We start from the raw sequence: 20,587 nt of genomic DNA on the forward strand, positions 1-20,587 counted from the left end.
ATTCCTCCGATGCCTTTCTGTGCCCCTGATCCAGCGGACCCACGTTCTCGCTTCTCATCCATCCATCCACTCCCCTCGACGGCCACTCGGCAAGCAAGCCAATGGCGTTCTCCTCCTACTTGATCGCCGGCAGCCGAGCAGCCTCCCCCTCTCTCCCCTCTTTCCCGTCCCTCCGCCGCCGTAGCCACCACCGTCCCCCGTCCCTCCCAACAAGCCCGCTCCAGCCTCCGCCCGCGCAGCTATGGCGCCGCTCGCTCCGCTTCTGCGCCTCCTCCTCCTCTCCTCCGCCGCCGGTGCCGCCCGAGAGCGAGGAGCCCACCGACTACGAGGTACTGCTTTTCTTTCCCTACTCTCCACTCGAGTAGTTTCCTCCCGAGTGTCGAGCGACCTCGTCAAATCGCCACCCACCTGCCTTGAAGATTGCCACGGGTACTGAATTACTGAAATGATGAAGAATTCATTCAGATGAACGAATTAACAGATACATTGTCAAGAAAAAGAGTCCAACTTTGAATGAAGAACCTGTTCCCTTACTTTTATATTCGAGACATCTATAATTAGTAGCATTGTCAAATTGGAGTGATATATGGCGTTGACTTATTTTTATCAGATTATTATTCTCCATGCTAGCGTAGTTTTAAATTATATCAATGCGCAAAATGCACATCTCAAGGGTCATACTTTAGATTCCGCTTATGCTTTTTCTGAAGGAATAATGTGGGATTATTGCCAAACTTTTTTTTTGAGACCATGATTGTCAAATAAAATGATTGCAAGAAAAATCTAAGAACATGCCTTTTAGGTGAACTGTTGATCTGAGTTTTCTGATTGGTCAGCTTTTGTATGAAACTCACATAAACAGATTTACGTGAAACACACAGGTTCAGTTAAAACATGGCTGCAATAAAATAGGACATTACATATTGCTTTTTTCAACCTGGGATTCCTCCCCCTTTCCATTATGCAAAACACAACGGAAATACAGCAGTCTGTAATACCCGAAACAAGAAACGGTAATGAGGGAAATTGGGGAGGAGATGGTTTAAGTTACGTGGACAGGAAACCCGCTGACCAGTAGTGTCCGCAATCGGACACTGACTACGGGACGAAAACCTATCCGTAACCTACAGCCCTATCAAGTTCGAACGATAACTACAAAACATCAGGAGGTTCAACAATACAAAAGCCAACTCTTTCCTAGTAACCAGCACAGCATCTCGATTCAAGCCTCAATGATCCTCGGCGTGTCCAGCACATTGACAGAAGTCCCAAACATCAAGGACTGGGCATTGGCCATCAAAGTCGGAGGCTCCGAGCTCCATCCCTCAGAGTATCTGCATCCCTACACTTCTGCAACCCTGCCCAAGACAGTAATGTTTTATCCAGAAAAATGATGGAATGAAGACATATTTGTTTAATTTCATTCCTTCTTACAATCTCCAAGTAATCATCATCCATAATATCTAGAGCAAAGCCTGGGTGACAATACTAGCATACTAGTACAATTTCATCTGCATATTTTACTCAATTGTCAACATAAGGTGTGCTCCTCAAACTTCATATGTTTGTTCGTGCTGTCAAAGTTCCCTTTGTTTTCATTAAACAATGCAATTATGCAACTTCATTACTTCATGTGCATGTCGCATGCACAGTTATTATGAAATTTTAGTGAGTGTCGAGACTCGAGAGAGAACTATGTCATAGGAGTTCTTGAGCACTTATTGTGATTTTACCTCTATGTGTGCAATCTGGTGGTTGGTTGTTTCTGCTGCCTACTATATCCTATGCAGTTGATAATGCCTTCACTTTTCACCAACATTTCAGCTACTGGAGACAACTGGAAATTGTGATCCTTTATGCTCTGTTGATGAAGTTAGCTCGCAGTATTTTGAAGCTAACTACAAACCCAAAAATGATATTCTTAAAGCTTTAACTATCCTGGCAACAGCTTTGGCTGGGGCGGCTGCAATAAACCATTCCTGGGTTGCTGCTAACCAGGTTAGTTAATCCTATTAATCTTGTTCAAATATACCCCTTTTTTACCAGTTGAATTATGTATTTTCTTCATTCTATCATGTATGCTTACTAATCTCCTCATATCGGTACATGTGGATGTGGGGTGATGATCATTGCAAACTTTGGTTAAAATATTTCCTTTTGCAGGACATTGCAATGGTGCTAGTATTTGCACTTGGCTATGCAGGTATCATTTTTGAGGAATCACTAGCTTTTAACAAAAGTGGAGTTGGATTATTGATGGCTGTTTGCCTATGGGTTATCAGAAGTATCGGGGTAAGCTATAATCTATGAAGTCGTCTTTGAGACTTCAACAGCTCTTTTGAAAATTCAAATTTTCAATCATCTCTCTTCAAGAAAACTTCAGATTTGACTGTTTTGATAGTGATTGATATAAGCATACGTCCTAAATTTTTTGAATAGTGATCGGCAAATTATTGAATATAAAATTGTTACTGATATTGTGATTACGCAGTTAACATTTCCATTTTATGAGTTTTTTGGATGCTATGGCTGCATAGTTCCTTGGTCTCATACTCGCATCTTTTTTTCAATTTTAGTTTATCTTGTTAAAATAAATTAAGGACCCCCAATAATTCTCCATTTTCTTCAACTGTAACCAGGATTAAGAATTTTTTAGATATTATTCTTGTATGTGCTAGCCACGTCACTGTTCAAGTCTGATTATAGTGCTTAGTTGCTACTTACGACTTACAAGAGACAAGTTGTTGCTCAAATGGATCATTAAGGGACTCATTGTAATCAACTTGTTAAAAAAGAATTAATGATGAAGTTTATGCCTGCATGTTTGCAGGCTTCAGATGGTAAACTGAACCATCCCATTCAAATGCATAAGATCTCCCATCTTTGCTAGTTACTATCTAGTTTGGAAATATACCAAATTTTTAACATAAGGATGATTACATTTTAATTAGAATGATGCAATCGCTAATGTTATGACTCTATTTAAACCTCTAGGTGATGATATCCATTAGCTGATTTTTGTTGTTCCTTTTCTATTGTTTATATGGTTTAGGCTCCCTCGACTGATGTTGCTGTTCAAGAGTTGAGTCATACAACTGCTGAAGTTAGTGAAATAGTATTTTTCTTGCTCGGTGCAATGACTATTGTTGAGATTATTGATTCACATCAAGGTTTTAAGCTGGTGACAGACAATATATCTACTAGAGATTCTAGAGCTCTTCTCTGGGTGGTGAGGTTTTTACTCTTTATGTTTTGCTCTTTGAATTTTGTGTTACATCGGATAGTTCTTATACTTTGTAAGGCACACTTGACAATAAGGCATGCTAGCCTAGATCGGCAATGAACGTTGTTCCACTCCAACGGTGTCTGTTTTTCACCCATAACCGAGCAATTCCCACCACCTGGTAATTCAATCCAATGAAAACATTAAAGCTTCCACCAACCCATTTATCTTGCTATAATTGCACACCTTCTTTGTGGTTGCTTGGTGTCTCTACTCTGTACTCATCTATTTATCTTACAAACTGAGGTGTCTCCAAATCCAGTGAGTCTGCAGGTTTGTATGTCAATATTCGTTTGCCCCTTCTCTATTCTGGTATTTGGTCGTCTCTTTCTGTTCTGTACCTAGTATCTAGTTCGAGGAACTTTGTTACTAAACACTGCCACATTCGTGCTGAGAGTCCTGAGGTGGCTGTCTCATATCCACCATCCAAGAGGAGCTGCATTTGAGGCCACGGTGCCTCTAGGGGGCTCAGGAGGCATTACAGCATGGTGTGATGTCGTGGAATAACGGGTGTAGCCTTCTCATAGGTATACCTCAGAACGTTCCATTTGGTGAACAAACCCTGATGTTCGCAACCTCAGAACTTAACTCATGACAAATATAACTCGCATGACCAACTCATAAAATTACCAGATGGTGCTAGATTTGGTTGATATCTTGAAATATAGGTATACCTCCCGTTTTGTTGTCTTCGATATGAATCAAGTATTATATGTAATGGAAATTAGATTGGTTTATTTGTGTTAATCGCTCAATGCAGTTAGTCCTGGCAAGAAAACAAATCATGGGAGGCCTTCATGTTATATTGTCCTAAGCATTTTTTTTAAACTGTCCTATGTATATTCTTGCACAGCTACACCAATATAAAAAAAAATTGGTACTGGACTTAAAAAAATTCACCAGAAAACTGTAGGGGAGACTGGACATTGAATTTGGATTGTAGGCTCTGCGCCACTTGCACAAAAAAAATTGTGGAGAGGATTCTCTCTTCTGTGTACCAATCATGTCGATTTGATGATTTGCATGGAATCCTCCTGCTAATCAATATCAAAGCTGTGACTTTGCGTATGGTGGAGCGACATAAACATGATGCTTCTCTGTGGCATCAGCATAGGCATGAACTATTTTTTTTGTATAATGATTTCAACATCCATGTGGACAATTTCTCACAAAAAGCAAGAATGAAGTAAATATTCCTTTTGTTTAAAAATTAAATCTGCAGCACCTTATAGGAGACGTAATTTCTCAAGCGTATACTCAATTTATCTGTCATAGGAATCATTATGTTCCTTTCACTATGCTAGTTGAAGACTGATAATCTGATATTAACTTTCTCATCCACTAAGAATTCTGATTTTGGCCAAGAAATAGTTCTTGAATCCAAAAACTAGCCTCATATCTTAACTTCGTTCTTCTTTCTATCTGCACATTACGTAATTTCATTTATTATAAATTATAAATTATAAATACAAATACAAATAGTACAATCAGTTCCTACCATTTCATTGAAAATAAATGATCCGATTTTGGCTTCATCTCTTTCTTTGTCTGTCTGTGGTAAACCTTGCGTTAGTAACCTTTTATTTCACTGTCATTTATTATCATACTTCTTTTTATGCATAAATTGTTTCTTATTTCAGGTGGGCTTCGTAACTTTCTTTCTGAGTTCTGTCCTCGACAACTTGACTTCGACTATTGTGATGGTGTCATTGCTCCGGAAACTAGTACCTCCATCGGAGTACAGAAAGTATGACCTCTATTATCTCAGATATTATCTTTATATATGATTCATTAAAAAATATTTGCTCATCATTTACTGTCAGTGATCAAACACTTGCATTCCCCTGTTCTTTTTCCTTGCCTGCTCTGTACCCGGCAGCAAAACCTGATATGAAATCATCCTCTTATCATATTTGTACAATTCCTTTTCATCAACACATGTATGGTTCAATGTTATGCCATACTTTGCTGCACACAAATTAGGAAACTTTACATTTTATCGCATGTCATAGGCTAATAGTTTAACTTTCTTAGACCTAGGACCAAGGTGTCATAGGTTAAATTTCTCTTCACATTTTCTTAAGTTGTGGCAATGTTTTGTAGAAATGCTTTCTTATCCTTGAGGTGATCTTAAGTTGCGGATGTGTGGTTTGATTGCATTTGAGTCACTTCTCAAGAACTCATTAGAAGAAGATGCCAAGGAGGAAAGACTTACAAAAATCCAGGTAAAAACAAAATAAAACAAAAGAAAGCAAAAACAAACAGCCGAAGGAAGCTAGAAATGCTACAAGAACAATAAATAAATAAAAACTGTACAGCTAACCTACTCCTCAGGAAACCTTGTTAGGGAAACACGGATGCAGCAACAGCTTCCTCAGGGCCCTCGCACTGGCGATCATCCAAAGCTCGGCTTCAGAGAGGATCGAGTCGATCAAGGCTGGAGCAACATGTGTAGCGTTGTCGAAGACACAGTTTTGCGAAGCCTACAAATGCTCCAGATGGTTGGAATGATGAGGGATCGCTCCCCTTGCACCTTGTCGCTGCCAGTGTATGCCATGGCATCCACAAACCAGATCTTGGAGTCGTCAGGTTGAGGGCAGGGTGATTCCAGGGAGAAGTATTGCAGCATCCGATGCCAAACTTGGCACGCGAACGCGAACACACACTCCATGTAATATGAGAGTCTTTTTTGGCACTCTGATCGCACAGTGTGTGGACGACAGGGTCATCAAACCCTCTCTTCTCAAGCCGGTCTGCTGTCCAACATCTGTTTGCCGCCACTATCCAGGCAAAAGTATTGCACTTTGCAGGAGCCCAGTCATCCCAAATGGCACTGTGCCATTTAAGAAGCCCTCATACATGGATCTCAGCAGAGTATTGGCCAGAGCTGTAAAGGTCCCGAAAGAATTGATCCTACCTCGTGAAAACCAGGATCTTGGCATCGACTACCTCTGCAAGATGCACGAATTCAACAATGGCCTGCACATTGAGCACACCCTTGATGTCGGGATCCACCGTTTGTCCGAAAACGCGTCATCTCAAGAACTTTGTTGTATACTGATAATTGTAACCGGGTAATATTTTGTCATGCATCTCATGACTTGTTTTATGCTAATCGTTGCACCTTACTGCACATAGCTCGAAGGAGGGGTTAAATTAGTAGGGGAAGTATGGAGTACAAACCACCCATCTAGCGCAGGAGTGCAAATGATGCTGGTTTAGACATCAAATCAACGTAACAAGCTCCCAGGACATTTCTATGGGTTTCACGGCAATTTGTCACCAAATGAAATTTAAAGGCTGGACTAGAAAAAGAATTTCTATTTTAATTAATTAAAAGGATGAAGAAAAGGAAAATATTACTACTTGTACAATCTAGAGACTTTTTGTTTTTACCTCTCAGAAGGTTGGTACTCCCTCAATCTCCTTTTAAATGGCTATAATGTTTTTTTATCTTGTTTCTTAGTACAAGGCATGCATTCAAAATTGTTGATGCTTTTGTTTGTTTCTGAATAGTTACAACATGTTCTCTCTCATGAATTTTGTAAGTACTACTCTCAGAAACTAGCACTTCCTACATTTCTGTAGTATTTAGGTATGGATAAAATGATCATTTTTTTCCTCCCTTTCTCTTGGTTCCATAACCTGCTTAATCCTTTTCCCACTCAAAAACGCCTTTTAATTTGAAACAGAGGGAGAATGCCAGTCCATTTGCTACCTTCCCAATTGGTTTGTGGAATAGTTTTTGTGTTGATTTGAGGGCAACATTTTTGGAGGACTTGTTCATGGCCAACTTAATGTAGCTTCATGTTTTTCAAGGTGGGTTGTTAGCACTAGACATTTTTCAAAAATTAGGATAGAGTAATAGAGATGGGCACAATATCATAAATTAGATCTATTGAATCTCCGCAGGTTGGTCTACGGAACTTTTTGTTCTTCGATCCATCAATATTGAAAGAACGTTTGGCATCTTTAGTAAACATTGACTTATTGGGACAGATTGTTAGGTGCTGTTGTTGTAATAGCAGCTAATGCTGGGGGTGCATGGACACCAATTGGTGATGTGACAACCACTATGTTGTGGATTCATGGTCAGATTACAACGTTGAAAATAATGCAGGTCAGATTTGCACATTCATCCTTGTATTTTGTGATTATGCTTATGCAGTTCTTGATGTTAGAGATTCTGAAATATTGATCAAGTTTTTATTGACCATAATGCTACAATTTTCTTCCCTTCGTTAAATACTGAAAAATATTGATCACACCCGTAGAGATCATACGTGTGATTATTTCAAACATCCTATATAGTCCATGTCTTTTGTGGTGTAAGTTGTTGTAGTATAAGTGAATTTCCCTCCTTTCCCCATCAGCTTGAGCTTCTGGGTGAACTGGCTTGGTGCCTGAAACTCTTCATAGTATTAGAGCCAAGAAGTCTCGAGTTCAAGACCAGGCTGCCGCAATTAAATTGGTCCACTTTCGGTCCACTTTTAGTCCTGAGGGAGCCACAAGTGAGGGGGAGTATTGAAGTATAAATTGATTGCCCTCCTTTCCGCATCAGCTTGAGCTTTTGGGTGAACTGGTTCGGTGCATGAAACTCTTCATAAGTCTTTTAGAGGTTCATTAACTTCAAATTGAATGAAGGAGAACATCTAAACTTGTCTATTGAAATGTACTACTTGAAGATAAGACAACCCATTTTTATTTCTCTTCAGAAGACGGCTATGTTTCCACCAATTGCATTGTATTCATTTATGGGTGCTATTTCTTACCCAATAGTATCTTAGAATTCTATGAAATTGCTATTACACATTGTACAGACGTATGCTGCAATTTAGTTCGAATACTTGTATCAATATAAAGTGGAAGATGGAAATCTAAATGTTTTCAAGTATTGAGATTTGTCTGACACAAAAGTTGTGAGCAATCAATCATTTATGGAATTTTCGTTTGTTTATAGTTTTTTCCTGCATGCAACGAAGTGGTAAATATTTTGATTACCAAATGAACAACCCGGCTTATGATCTGGCAGGGCTTGTTTATTCCCTCGGTAGTTTCATTGGCGATCCCACTGGCCCTGATGTCCCTCACCAGGTTGTTAACGAATGACTGCTTCTGATACATAACATTAAACAATGTTTTTGGTGTCTCGTCTAACAATTTTTGTACATTCCATGCAGTGAAGCAAATGGATCATCTCAGACATCTTCCAGTTTGTTGTCATCGGAGCAGATGGCCCCTCGAGGACAACTTGTATTTGCTGTTGGACTTGCAGCTCTAGTGTTCGTTCCAGTGTTTAAATCTCTCACTGGGTTGCCACCTTTCATGGGCATGCTGCTTGGTCTTGGCGTTCTCTGGATTCTAACAGATGCGATACATTATGGAGAATCTGGAAGGCAGAGATTGAAAGTTCCGCAGGCGCTTTCTCGGATTGATACACAAGGAATTCTATTTTTCTTGGGCATTCTGTTGTCTGTTGGCAGGTACCCCCCCCCCCCCCCCCTTCTATAATTATTTGAAGTCTCGCCCTTTGGAACCTTCTAGAAAATTTAGAAATGTTAAAGCAATGTAGTAAATATTAGTAATGTGTATGGACCTAAATCATTAGGAGGCAGTGTTAACCTAATATTAAATCTATATCTAATGTTACAGTTTATAATTTGATATACCTGAAGAAAATGTGGAAGGTTGTCTCCCACTAGAAGACTGAGTAGCAGAAGCAGCAGAGCCCCTATGACGGGGATATCCCCCGATGGGGAGTGGTAGGACATCCCGGTTCCCACAAAACAAAATTCTCCATCTACCGTCCCTGACCCTGGCATCCGGTGCAGCTTGCTTGCATTCCACGTCTCCATTGGGGGAATGGGGCCCCACGAGAATGCAAAATCCACAAACATGCCACACCTGGATTTACACCATAGGAGCAAGTTTCCACCAAGTGAAAAACACACCAAAATTCCATACTATATAAATGTCACATCACAGCCGCGAAAGTTTTACTACTTAATGCCAACATGGACCAAATCAGGAAGCAATGCATCACATTGGGTGCTACAACTTACTGCATTTCTAGATAGGGTGTCTGGAGGATGTCTAGCTGTTACTCTGTGCTACATTTGCTGGTGCTGGAGGAGCCAGCATTGCCTCTTGGGTGGACGAGCAGACAGCTCTCTGGCCGTTGGAGATTGCGGACGGCCTGTCACCCGCCAACAAGGGTGCGGGATGCCACGATCACTGCAAGCAGGTGTCAGGAAGCCCAGGAGGCCCAGATGCGGCAGCTGACTTGCGGGTCCCTGCGGGGCATGGGGATGTGTCTGTTAAATGGCTCAGTCCTTTTTTTTTGCGGGGAAAATGGCTCAGTCCTTACCGTACCTGATGGGTCACAAGTTTTGCCCAACAACAGCCCATGAGTGCAACAACTCTTCCCACCCCCATAGGCTCCTCTAGGGAATAGCGAACCATTTCCATCCCTAGGCTCCTCTAGCCTTGCAGAGCCTAGGGTGCACAGATACCTTGACAAACATCCTTCTTCCTGAACAAAACTGCTCCATGTGTCCATCCTTGTCACAGTAGGGGCAGTGGAGCCTGTGACCCATACCACCACCACTGAAGCAGGCACTTCCGGGACAGCAGGAAGCAGGAAGAGTGCCATGTGTAGAAGCTGGAGTAATTGTGAGGCCAGTAGCAGAGTCACACCACCAAGGCTTTGGCTTGGTTGTGCCAATCGCTGCTGGACGGCGGACAGGCTGGAGCGAGCGTTGCAATCTGCCCTTCAATGCCCACTGCCCTCTTTTGTGATCAGGAGGCTGAGACCATCACTCACCTGCTGAAGGATTGCGTCTTTATGGCTTTACCTGCGGGGTGCTTCATGTGCTCCCCTCGAAGACCGGACTGACCCAATGCTTGCCTCTGCCCAATGAGGACCTTCTCTCTTGGCTCGGTTTTGCTGCCGGTAGGGTGAGAGGCAAGTCCAAGGCTACTCGCTCCCTACTGTAAAAAATTTCTTTCAAGAATTCAAATGAGTCATGTCCACAAATGAGCAATGGCTATCACTAATTTCATGAAGAATTAGATAAATTCATTGGTGTCATCTTTCTGCCACATTTAACCAGTAAGCCATTGTGGGATGGCCGCAACAGACAAACATATGCTAGTTGTCTAAAAGGTGTCAGTTTAACTTTCTGGCTACTTCAACATTTTTAGCATACTGATGGTGCATTGCTACCGAACAGCAAAGAAAATAGCAAAGATGCAATTCGCCAAACAAGTGCATTTGTTTTGGATCTATCATCGGTTTTGTGCAATCAACAATTGCACCTTCCGGACAACAACCACATAATAGTATGACATAGTAGTTGAACGCAAGAATTTAGAGATGAAGTGACAACATAAATTAAGACTTGTCAGAATTTACACAATTCCTATTTGCATCTTTTCAGCATCTATGCCAAAGTACAGGCACCAATTTACATAATTGCAGCAACTTTCTAGCAATCTCCAATAGGGCACACAGAGACATGCAAGTGTATGGTCTCACTCTCACATGCCGGTGAGAGTGGAGGGGGAGGGGCAAACTCACCATCAACCCCACACTTTATAGCTCGATAGTACGATTAAGAATCCTAGTAGTCTGTAACGATTTCTTAGATTTAAGAGAAACCAAAAAGAATATCTATGAAAATGTGCACTAACCGATCTATCTCGATCTTTTCTGAACCATGGTACAGTCTTCGGTATGTAATTTCGACCATTATTTCTCATATCATGATATTGTGATGTATTTTGATGCAAAATCTAGTGATAGTAATTTTACTCGATGGGCGCACGCTCCAAATACTTTTCTATATTAACACTCAAAAGTTAGTGATGTTTGGCTGCACATATTCTTGGATGCTATTTATCTCAGAACCAGGGTAGTATTTGTAATCTTAAAGTGGGAAGGAATGAACTCAAAGAAAGGCACAAAAAATAGTCACGATTTGAATTTCATCCTAGCTTTCTAAGTATTTCGATAGACAGAGAATCCAAAATAGTGACCATGTTACGGATAATACTTGTATTGATTATCAAGCCACTCGGCCCATATATGTACACATACAGGAGTAGCATATATGCTGGTAACTCCCTGTACAGTGGAAAAATACACAGCTAATATGAATATACATCTAACCGTTTGTTTCAATTGTTAATTTTACCCTGTTATGGAGTTAGTGTATTAACACACATGTTCTACTTTTGCAGTCTAGTCCAGAACCATGGTCATTCTCAATTTATTTTTTGGCTAATAGTTGGTTTTGTTCTTCTTTCTGTCTCTTTTCACTAGTTTGGAATCAGCTGGGATTTTGAGGCAGTTAGCGAACTATCTTGATGCAAATATTCCAAATCCTGACCTCATTGCAAGCATCATTGGTGTAGCATCAGCAATTATAGACAATGTTCCGCTTGTTGCTGCAACTATGGGGATGTACGACCTGACTTCATTTCCTCAAGATTCAGATTTCTGGCAACTTGTTGCGTTCTGTGCTGGTACGGGTGGTTCGATGCTTATCATTGGCTCTGCAGCAGGAGTGGCCTTTATGGGAATGGAAAAGGTGGATTTCTTTTGGTATTTTCGCAAGGTAAACTCTTTTCAACTTGTAAGAGATGTGAAATAGCCTAATAGCAGCTGTACAGTCGACTACAGAAAAATATCTCTTTATATGATGTTAATTAGGTGCATTAAGTGCATCATATATTTCCTGGTCAGACTTTTGATCCAACCCGTATTTCCCGATATTGTTTATTGAGTACTTCTCTATAGGTTTTAGAACCAAACTGTGCCATTGTAGTCGTGGCCATCTTCCTGGTGGTGTCTCCAAGGATCATTACAGTTCAAAACCTGGCGGCCTGGACTGCCTGATGTACACAATAGCTTGTTTGCCATGTGCCTTGCCGGCTGCTTGTTTAAGAACCATCAGTAACCAATGTGGCTGACCAGACAAATGGGTAACAATAGAGATAATTTTGTTTCCCTTGCATCACTTGGTTGGGCCTATACAGCCAGCTAGCCATGCACGGGACAATTCCATTTTCAGCAATTATACTTGCTGCTAGTCGTTGGATTGAAGACTGGCCGGATTAATTTGTTCTTCTCTTCTTTCTTTTGTTCTGTGTTGGCTAGACTGAGTGCCTTCTCGGTTTGTAAATTTTGTGTTTTCACCAGCTCGGTTCAAATGATGCATAGTCTATTTCAATTTAAATTCAGGTAGGGCCCTCCCCTCCTGACTTGGTTCAAAAAAAAAAAAACTGTTAGTCTGGCATTCCAAGTGTTACATTCTTTTAACTTGATTATCTTTTCTTTTCCACACCAGCTCTCTGTAACTCTGAGCATTCTGCTCCGTTTCAATTTAAATTCAGGTAGGGGCCTCCCTCCTGGCATTCCAAGTGTTACATTCTTTTACCTTGATTATCTTTTATTTTCCACATGCAACATTATGGAATGTACATATATAATTGTGCAAGTCTAGTGTCAAAATGTCTCCAAATCCTATCCAAATAGTGTGTTATGTACTTTTCTCAAACAGCAACTGTAGGCAACTAGACAATGGCCTGCAGAATGTACATGCAGTATTAGTGATGTGTCAATGTTACAATGGTTTATGCATGTACGAGTTAAAATTGGTTGTTGACATGATATGATACTTGCTGTGCTTGCAGGTGAGTGGCTTTGCCCTTGCAGGTTATGTAGCCGGTATCATCACTTACCTAGCTGCTCAAAACATCCCTCTGCTTCTTCCCACATCACTGGCTGAGATCCCATTTATCACGGGTTCATAAAAGGTTGGCCAGGATGGTCCTTTGATAAAAGGACCTTACTCTAGATTGGCGATGAACACACCGTGTTATTGTCGGCCAACCCTTATGCAACCCACATCGCTGGCAAAGAAAGGATGTTTACATGCATCGTGGAGCATGATTTTACGCGAGCTGAAATATTCGAGAAATAAACTGTGTCCTGAGCTCCTAGACCTCCACATTTGGCAGTATTGTCGAATGGCTTGGAATTCTGGTGAATTGTGGGATGCTAGAGCAGAATGATTCTGTAAATTAAGTAGGTAGTTGTCCTTGCCAACAAAGGACAAAACATGCGAGATGGTCGGTTTTGAGCTGTTTGCTCGTTTGTAATGATCGTGTTCTATATGTGATGTACTGATGATCCTGATCTTCAAATCAAGAAAATCTGAATTGCTCTGTTTGAATCGAATGTTAGACTGAGTTTGTGAGTAGAACAAGGATACCAAACATGAGCATCAGAGTACATATACATAGCCTCGTTTAAGAAAGGATGTTATCATTAATATTGTCCTGAAACCTTATCGCCAGGGTCGTTTGGTACCACACTTTTATTACAGCTCTCCAATAATTTCCGTCTGAAGAAGGTGATTGCGGCTTGAATAAGCGATCATATATGTGGTGCATATGCTTCTCGTGTTTTTTTTCTTCATTTCAGAAGAATATTTGTGATTCCTTGTTTTTATTTGACGAAGAGGTGGTTTATGGATCCATTTGAGTTGAGTCAAGTCAATCAAACTATATGAATCAGAACAGCTTGTGGGTTGAGGTGATAGCGCCCAGAATTGGCAGGTGTTTTTCATCAAGTTTATATGGGCGTTCCTTATCGCCTTGTCAGGCAGTTCCATCAGAGGGAACGCTTCTCTATGGCTATGAGGTTCTCGTTCAAACGTCATACACATCGCTTAACAAAGAAATATCCGCAGATGTTTCTCCTGTCATGAGCAAGCATCCCATATAAACAAGGAAAAAAATAGAACTACTTCACTTACACGATATAGTTTACATACAATATTCCCTTTTCGAGAACCCCCTGTTGGTTTACACGAATATAAAAGTAATTACTTCACTACCTTCATGATCGATACAATGCCTGGACGAAAAGATTGAAGTTCGACAATCTTATTGAACGCTCGCTAACTCAGTTCGTTATGGGCTCGGTTCGTTAACTAAAAAACCAAACATGACTTTCTTTTCAGCTTGTTAAGCTTAACGATCTTAAAGAACGAGCTCGTCTCGTACATCATTTGTGAGTGGCTACTGGAACTTATTTTGATGTTAGAATTGTGTTGTTATTTCTCTTTTGCTGTGTTATTCCAATCTTTATAGCGTTGTCTAGCTTTTGATATATTTTGTTTGCTGCCAAAATTTATCCCAAGCAAATAGGTAATGCGAAAAAAAAAAAATTAGATCAACATGCCATCTATTTTCTTAACAAGTTTTTAACAAGCGCTCGCAAGCTCTTAACGAACCGAGCCGAACAATGGTCTCAGATCTTAACGATAACGATCTTAACGATCTGAGCTCTTAACGAACCGAGCATGCTCGTTAGCCAGCCCTATTGCCGATGACGGGTCTTCTTCTTATTATTATAATTTATTCATTATTTATTTTAATTTAATTATTATAATTATTTTATAATAACGCTGCCTTAATAATCATATTCCATCCATATTCAATTTAGATTCTACTCCCTCCGATCCATAATAAGTGTCGCTGGTTTAGTTCAACTTTGCACTAAATCAGTGACGCTTATTATGGGTTGGAGGGAGTATCAACTATTCGGGTATAGGCGTTTAGGTTCTGTGCCCGAATAATTGATAGTAGTATCAACTAAAATTCAGGTTTTTGCCCATGTCCTGCAATATCCATATATGATCGTCATCTAAAAGATTGAAATCATACTTCGTATCGTATTCTTTCTTTATTTCTTCAGATTTTACTAATTTGAAGAAACAAAGAAAGAATGCGATTGAAAGTATGATTTCAATCTTTCAGATGATGATTATATGAATATTGCAGAATATGGGCAGAAACCTGAACTTTAATTGATATCAGTATCTATTATTCGAGCGTGGGGTACCTATACACCTATACCCGAATAGTTGCTAGAATCTAAATTCAATATGGATGGAATATGATTATTGAGGCAGCGTTATTATAGATAATTACAATACTATTTAAATTAAATAAACAGATAATAATAATAATAATAATAATAATAATAATAATAATAATAATAATAATAATAATAATAATAATAATAATAATAATAATAATAATAATAATAATAATAATAATAATAATAATAATAAGTCCCGTCATGTAAGAAGACAAATGGATCAGGTCCTATGTACCCGATTTGGGTACACGGACAAGGAGAAGCCAATGAAACGAAGGAGAATGTTGCGATATTACTGCTACTAATAATTATCTAGGCACAATCATGATGCACAAGATAATTCAAGGAAGTAGAAGTGAATATGAAGCACAACACTATTGAAGGCAGCTCTCACGCCCATATAAGGAGACTGTCGCAACGCTAAAAGACACACAAAAGCAATACAAGCCATCCTCAGAGCAGAAGATTTAGAGCAGCCCAGCTGACAAACTCCGCTAGAAACCGCTATAATCAAGGCATCGTATTATAAGATGGTAAATTGAGATAATTATTTTTATCTTCGTGTAAATCCGTCGGTGGTTCCTGAAAGGGAAACCCGTGTGTAAACTATATCTGGAAATGAAGTACTTACTCGGTCTCGTATTAAGTGATTTTCTATTACATGCATCTAAACGTTTTTTAATCATAGGTATATTCATATTTGGACAAATTTGAGTCACTTAATATGGAATGGAGTGTGTAGTTTTTTTCCTCTTGATCTTGTTAGTATATTTATATGGAAGGGATGTTTAGTACTTATTTTTTTTGGAAGGGGTTTAGTACTTATTCGGTTTATAGGATTGCGATTACCTCTGCCCTGTGCAGGACATGAATGGGAAGGCAGGTCCAACTTAGGGACATATGCATGCAGTGTCAACTAGATGAGGAATAGGCAGACATGCAGGCACGAAGAAGACACCGCTAGATATCGCTCGCATGTGACATTGCAGCAGCTTTACACTGCTATCTACTCCTACTTGCTCTAGCTGCTCTCTTTCTGCGTGGCATCTTGCTCCTACTTGGTTTGCCGGCCCGAAGACGATATGGTAACCAAAGTAACATTACATACTTCCGGCCATTTCAAGAAAAAGAAACCGAGTCAAAAGAAATATTTTTGTCGGGAAACACTAAGGTCTCGCCAAACTTTTATTTTGATTATAAGTTGAGAACTGCGTGAAACCAAACGCGGTAACAACTTAACATATTTTCTCCAAGAATGACATTTGGCCATGCGCGGACTACTACTTTGCTGGCAGAGCCAGAGAGAGATTCGTGTTGCAATATATGCGCGGTGTGTACTACAACGTGTGCCTTTTCCTTGGTAGCGCATGACTCGCTTGTCCCGTCCTTCTATTCTATCTGCACAAAAGAAAGTTGCTTCAGCATCGAACTCCCGCTGCCACGTCCGTCAAGCAACGAGGATACGTGATACTCCCTCCGTTGAGGAAACTGCGGAAACCACACTTCATTGGGAGGGTTGATGCGCAAAACCTCACTATTCGTCTTTTTTGCGTAAAACACCTACTATTCGGTTAATCCGTTGCACAGAAGTCCTAAGCCGAGTGTTAGCGTGTTAGCGACGTTTCTGACCGACGGGCCCTACCTGTCAGTGCCAATAAGGCAGCCTGGGCTTGCTAGCATGGATCAGGTCGGGTTTGTAGGCGTGTTTTGCGCCGGCATGGTAGAGGCACCAGAGCATGGAGACGGCGAACTCTGTGGCCATGTCGGACACGAAGAATATCTTGTTCAGAAACATCGTTAACGCGCTGAAACTCGGATAAGAACTTCCGCAGAACTCCAGGCTGGCATGTTGGCACTGACGGATGGGCCCCACAGGTCAGAAACGTCATTAGCGTGCTGAAACTCAGGTTAGGACTCATGTGCAACGGATTAGACGAATGATAGGTGTTTTGCGGAAAAAAATGAATAGTGGGTGTTTTACGCAACAACCCCCAAATAATAGGTAGTTTCTGCAATTTCCTCCCCTCTGTTCCATAATATAAGGTACACACGCATTGCAAGATTTTGCTTTGACCATCAATTAAACCAACAAAATGTGTATTATGTCTTATAAAAATTATACTGTCGGAAACTTCTTTCAGATATGAATCTAGTGGTATAATTTTTATAACACATACTCCCTCCATTTCATAAAGAACGGCGCCCACGCTTTTCGAGATCGAACTTTGACCAACGATTATACCAATATTTGTAAGTTATATGTTACAAATTTTATATTGCTGGAAATGTTTTTGAAATACGAATCCAATGATATAGTTTTTGTAGCACAAAACTCTCAAATCATTAGTCTAATTGCTGGTCAAAGTAAATCTTGAAATGTGTGTGTGTCATTCTTTGTGGAAAGGAGGGAGTAATTCACATTATGTTAGTCTAATTGATGGTCAAAGTTGGACCTCGAAATGCATGGGCGCCCTATATTATGGAACGAGGGAGTATATATTTTCTTTGTCTTTGCAATTACTACATTTAGGACGGTTTAATTAATTAGTTTTATTAAACTTATCATGATACATATTTTTATAGAATACGTTTTGATATCGTAGATATTAATGTACTTTTTAAACTTGAACAGGTTTGATTTAAACAAAGATAGAACAAGAACGGGAGTGGTCACGTTTTACATGATACATCTTTATCATTGAATGCTCGAAAACCGATGAGAACCAAATTAAGATTATAAGTCTCGGAAATCTAGTTTTACATGGTGAATAAAAGCATCAAGACGATGAGACATGTGTGTTCTTTGTTTTTTTGCGAAAGGCCAAGGGCATATATTAAATCAACCAACCCTTACAAAACCATCATTAAAGTAAAAGAAAATTACATGCAGGTTAAATCAATCCAATAAACCGAATAGTTGCTAGAATCTGGATTCAATATGGATGGAATATGATTATTGAGGCAGCTTTATGTCGTAACCCGGGGCTTAGACACCGGGGATGCGAGGCACCCCCTTTTCGGTTCGGCAGTGGGCGTTGGGGATCGCTACGGCGATTGCCGGCGAGGCCAATGACGAGCATACAATGCACAAGCGTGTTTTTACCCAGGTTCGGGCTACCCGGGGTGTAAAATCCTACGTCCTGCTTCTGAGTTTATATTAGCCAATGAACAGGTGTTTACAGGTTGCCGGGGGAGCCCCCGGGTGTTCTCTTCCCTTTTCCGCTAAGTGGCTACTTGCTACTTCTGGGCTAAAGACTTTCCCTCAAACTCCACTGGAGTGTAACCTAGAAAGGAACCCCCCCCCCCCCCCCCCGACCGATGGCGCTGCTCCTCCTGTTATACTCAAGGGGATACCACAGGTGTCTCGGTGCATGGGGGACAAGTGTCGAGCAAAGACCCTAGGCAGCTTGCCCTCGCTGCACTGGCATGCATGCATGGTGCAAAGTGCTGTAGCTGGGGCGGTACGTGCCTTAGATTCACTGCGAGCCACTCGCTGTCGGATGACTAGACAGGGAACCACCCTTCTGTCGGAGCATTTAATGCTTGCTTGTGCCATACTCCACGCCCTGACCAGCCCTGCACAAGAGGAGCCTGCCGGGCGGCCACATGGCGCCAATACTCTGCTTGCATTGGGCGCCGGTCCTGTTGTAAGCGCCTGCGCCAGGAAACACCCTCCCCAGCAAGTGACCTTCCCGGGGGGCACCTTGACGGGAACCTCCATGCCGCCACCCGGAGCAACCCCCGTAGCCCGGCTAGTCTTGCCGGGCTGGTGGCTTCCCAGGCAGCTTGCACCGCGCTGTCCGGGGCGCCGTCCTTGCGGGGAGCAAGCAAGGCGACCCACGCGTTGGGCAATGGTTGTACCTCGGGTGCCACTGGTGCGACGGTAGCCCCCGGGCGTGGGCCGGCAATGCCTGTTCTCGGGCAAAATCTTCCTTGGTCGGTTGCCGGGCTACGCCCTAACCGATGCGTGGGTCCTGGGTCGTTTCGGGCTTCCGACCAAGCGCCGCTCCAGGGACTCCGCCGTTACGGGCGGAGCGGTGGGGGAGAGATTTCCGCCCTAACCTTCCCCTTAATCGTGGGTGGTTAAGGCCACATCTCGCATTCCCCTCTTAAAACATAGTTATCCCCAGCGCACCCGTAGGGTGCGGATGTAACCGTTGCTCAGCACAGGTGGAGCTATAAAAACTCCACCGCTGCATTGAGGGGCAATCACTTAGCCCCGAGTTCATCCTCCTCATCCCCATCCCTCCTTGCGCTCCTAATCTTGTTCATCGCCACCCAGACTCTCCATGGCGCCCAAGGCCCACAAGAGAGGGAAGGGTTCCACGAGCTCTGCGGTCGATAAGGGCGAGAAAGCCCCCAAGAAGCCCTTGTCGGAGAAAGACCAGAAGAAACGGGAGATGAGGGTCACGCGGGCTTTCTTCAAGCCCGGCTACAACGACGAGGGGGTCGACAAGCTCCGGCACGCCGTCGCCTCCTCGTTCAACGAGTACGGCGAGACGCTCATCTTCCCCACCGGCGACGACCACCAGAACAACGACTTCCGGGTGTTCGGCCGCTTCATCCTTGCCGGGTTCGTACCTCCGTACTCCCTCTTTGTCTAGGCTCTCATGGCAGCGTACCAGCTGAAGGTTGCGCAGCTCCACCCCACTTCCCTCTTCCTTCTCGCCGTCTTCCAATTCCTCTGTGAGTGATTCATCGGGGTGATGCCCTCGGTGGCGTTGTTCAGCCATTACTTCTACCTGCGCATCGAGCAGTCGGGAGTGATGTCGTCGGGGGTCTCATTCCGCGCCCGTGACAAGATGAAGTCGGAGTTCATCATGCGGAGCGAGAAGAAGATAGAGAAGGAGTGGCACGGGAGCTGGTGCTGGGTTCGCGTGGATGAGCCCGACGAGTTCATTCATGCGCCCACCGAGCTGCCGGCGAGTAACGGCAGCTGGTGGGACTGCTACAGCCGTGACGTGGAATTCCTTCCCATCATCCAGAAGATCAAGGCCCTGCGGCTAGCGGGGCTCACCGATCTGGATGTGGCGTGCATCTACATCAGTCGGCGCATCGCGCCGCTGCAGCTGCAGTCCCGCCCCGCATGGATGTACACGGGGCCCGGCGACATCACGCGCCTGCAAAGCGTGGGTGTGACGCCAGAGGTGATCCGGAGTGGGTGAAGGGAATCACCGACGAGGACGTTCCATTCACGGAGCTGCCCCCGAGGGCTCCATACCTTCACGCCGGCGTCGCGGGCCTTCACGACATCATCGGCAGCTACCCACCCTGCAACGAGTGGGGGCTGATGTCCGATCCCTTGGTCCCAGCCCCGAAGCCTCCGCAACCTGCAGCCCGTGGGAAGCAAG

The 20,587-nt window shown here is 42.5% G+C and overlaps 1 protein-coding gene across 2 annotated transcripts; it reads left to right on the forward strand.

The window, feature by feature from the left end:
• The first annotated feature begins 29 nt into the window (after nt 1-29).
• On the forward strand, nt 30-13,531 carry LOC100833616 (sodium/proton antiporter 1). 2 transcript variants are annotated; one of them, XM_024463544.1, is made up of 11 exons: nt 30-329; nt 1,825-1,998; nt 2,164-2,292; nt 3,053-3,229; nt 4,924-5,030; nt 7,283-7,403; nt 8,316-8,377; nt 8,464-8,766; nt 11,607-11,901; nt 12,634-12,679; nt 12,980-13,531. In XM_024463544.1, the coding sequence occupies exons 1-11, from the start codon at nt 102-104 to the stop codon at nt 13,072-13,074; spliced, it is 1,737 nt and encodes a 578-aa protein (XP_024319312.1). In that variant the 5' UTR covers nt 30-101; the 3' UTR covers nt 13,075-13,531. The 2 variants fall into 2 exon arrangements, with proteins under 2 accessions (XP_024319312.1, XP_003576755.1); XM_003576707.3 differs by lacking the exon at nt 12,634-12,679 and having other exon boundaries at nt 31-329.
• The last annotated feature ends 7,056 nt before the right edge of the window (nt 13,532-20,587 follow it).

This window comes from Brachypodium distachyon, chromosome 4, assembly GCF_000005505.3.
Source record: "Brachypodium distachyon strain Bd21 chromosome 4, Brachypodium_distachyon_v3.0, whole genome shotgun sequence".
Taxonomy (NCBI): Eukaryota; Viridiplantae; Streptophyta; class Magnoliopsida; order Poales; family Poaceae; genus Brachypodium; species Brachypodium distachyon.

Coding starts and splice junctions, on each gene's coding strand:
- LOC100833616 (XM_024463544.1), top strand. CDS start 102: ATGGCGTTCTCCTCCTACTTGATCGCCGGCAGCCGAGCAGCCTCCCCC. Junction 330..1,824: donor AGGAGCCCACCGACTACGAG/GTACTGCTTTTC, acceptor CCAACATTTCAG/CTACTGGAGACAACTGGAAA. Junction 3,230..4,923: donor CTAGAGCTCTTCTCTGGGTG/GTGAGGTTTTTA, acceptor TTCTTATTTCAG/GTGGGCTTCGTAACTTTCTT.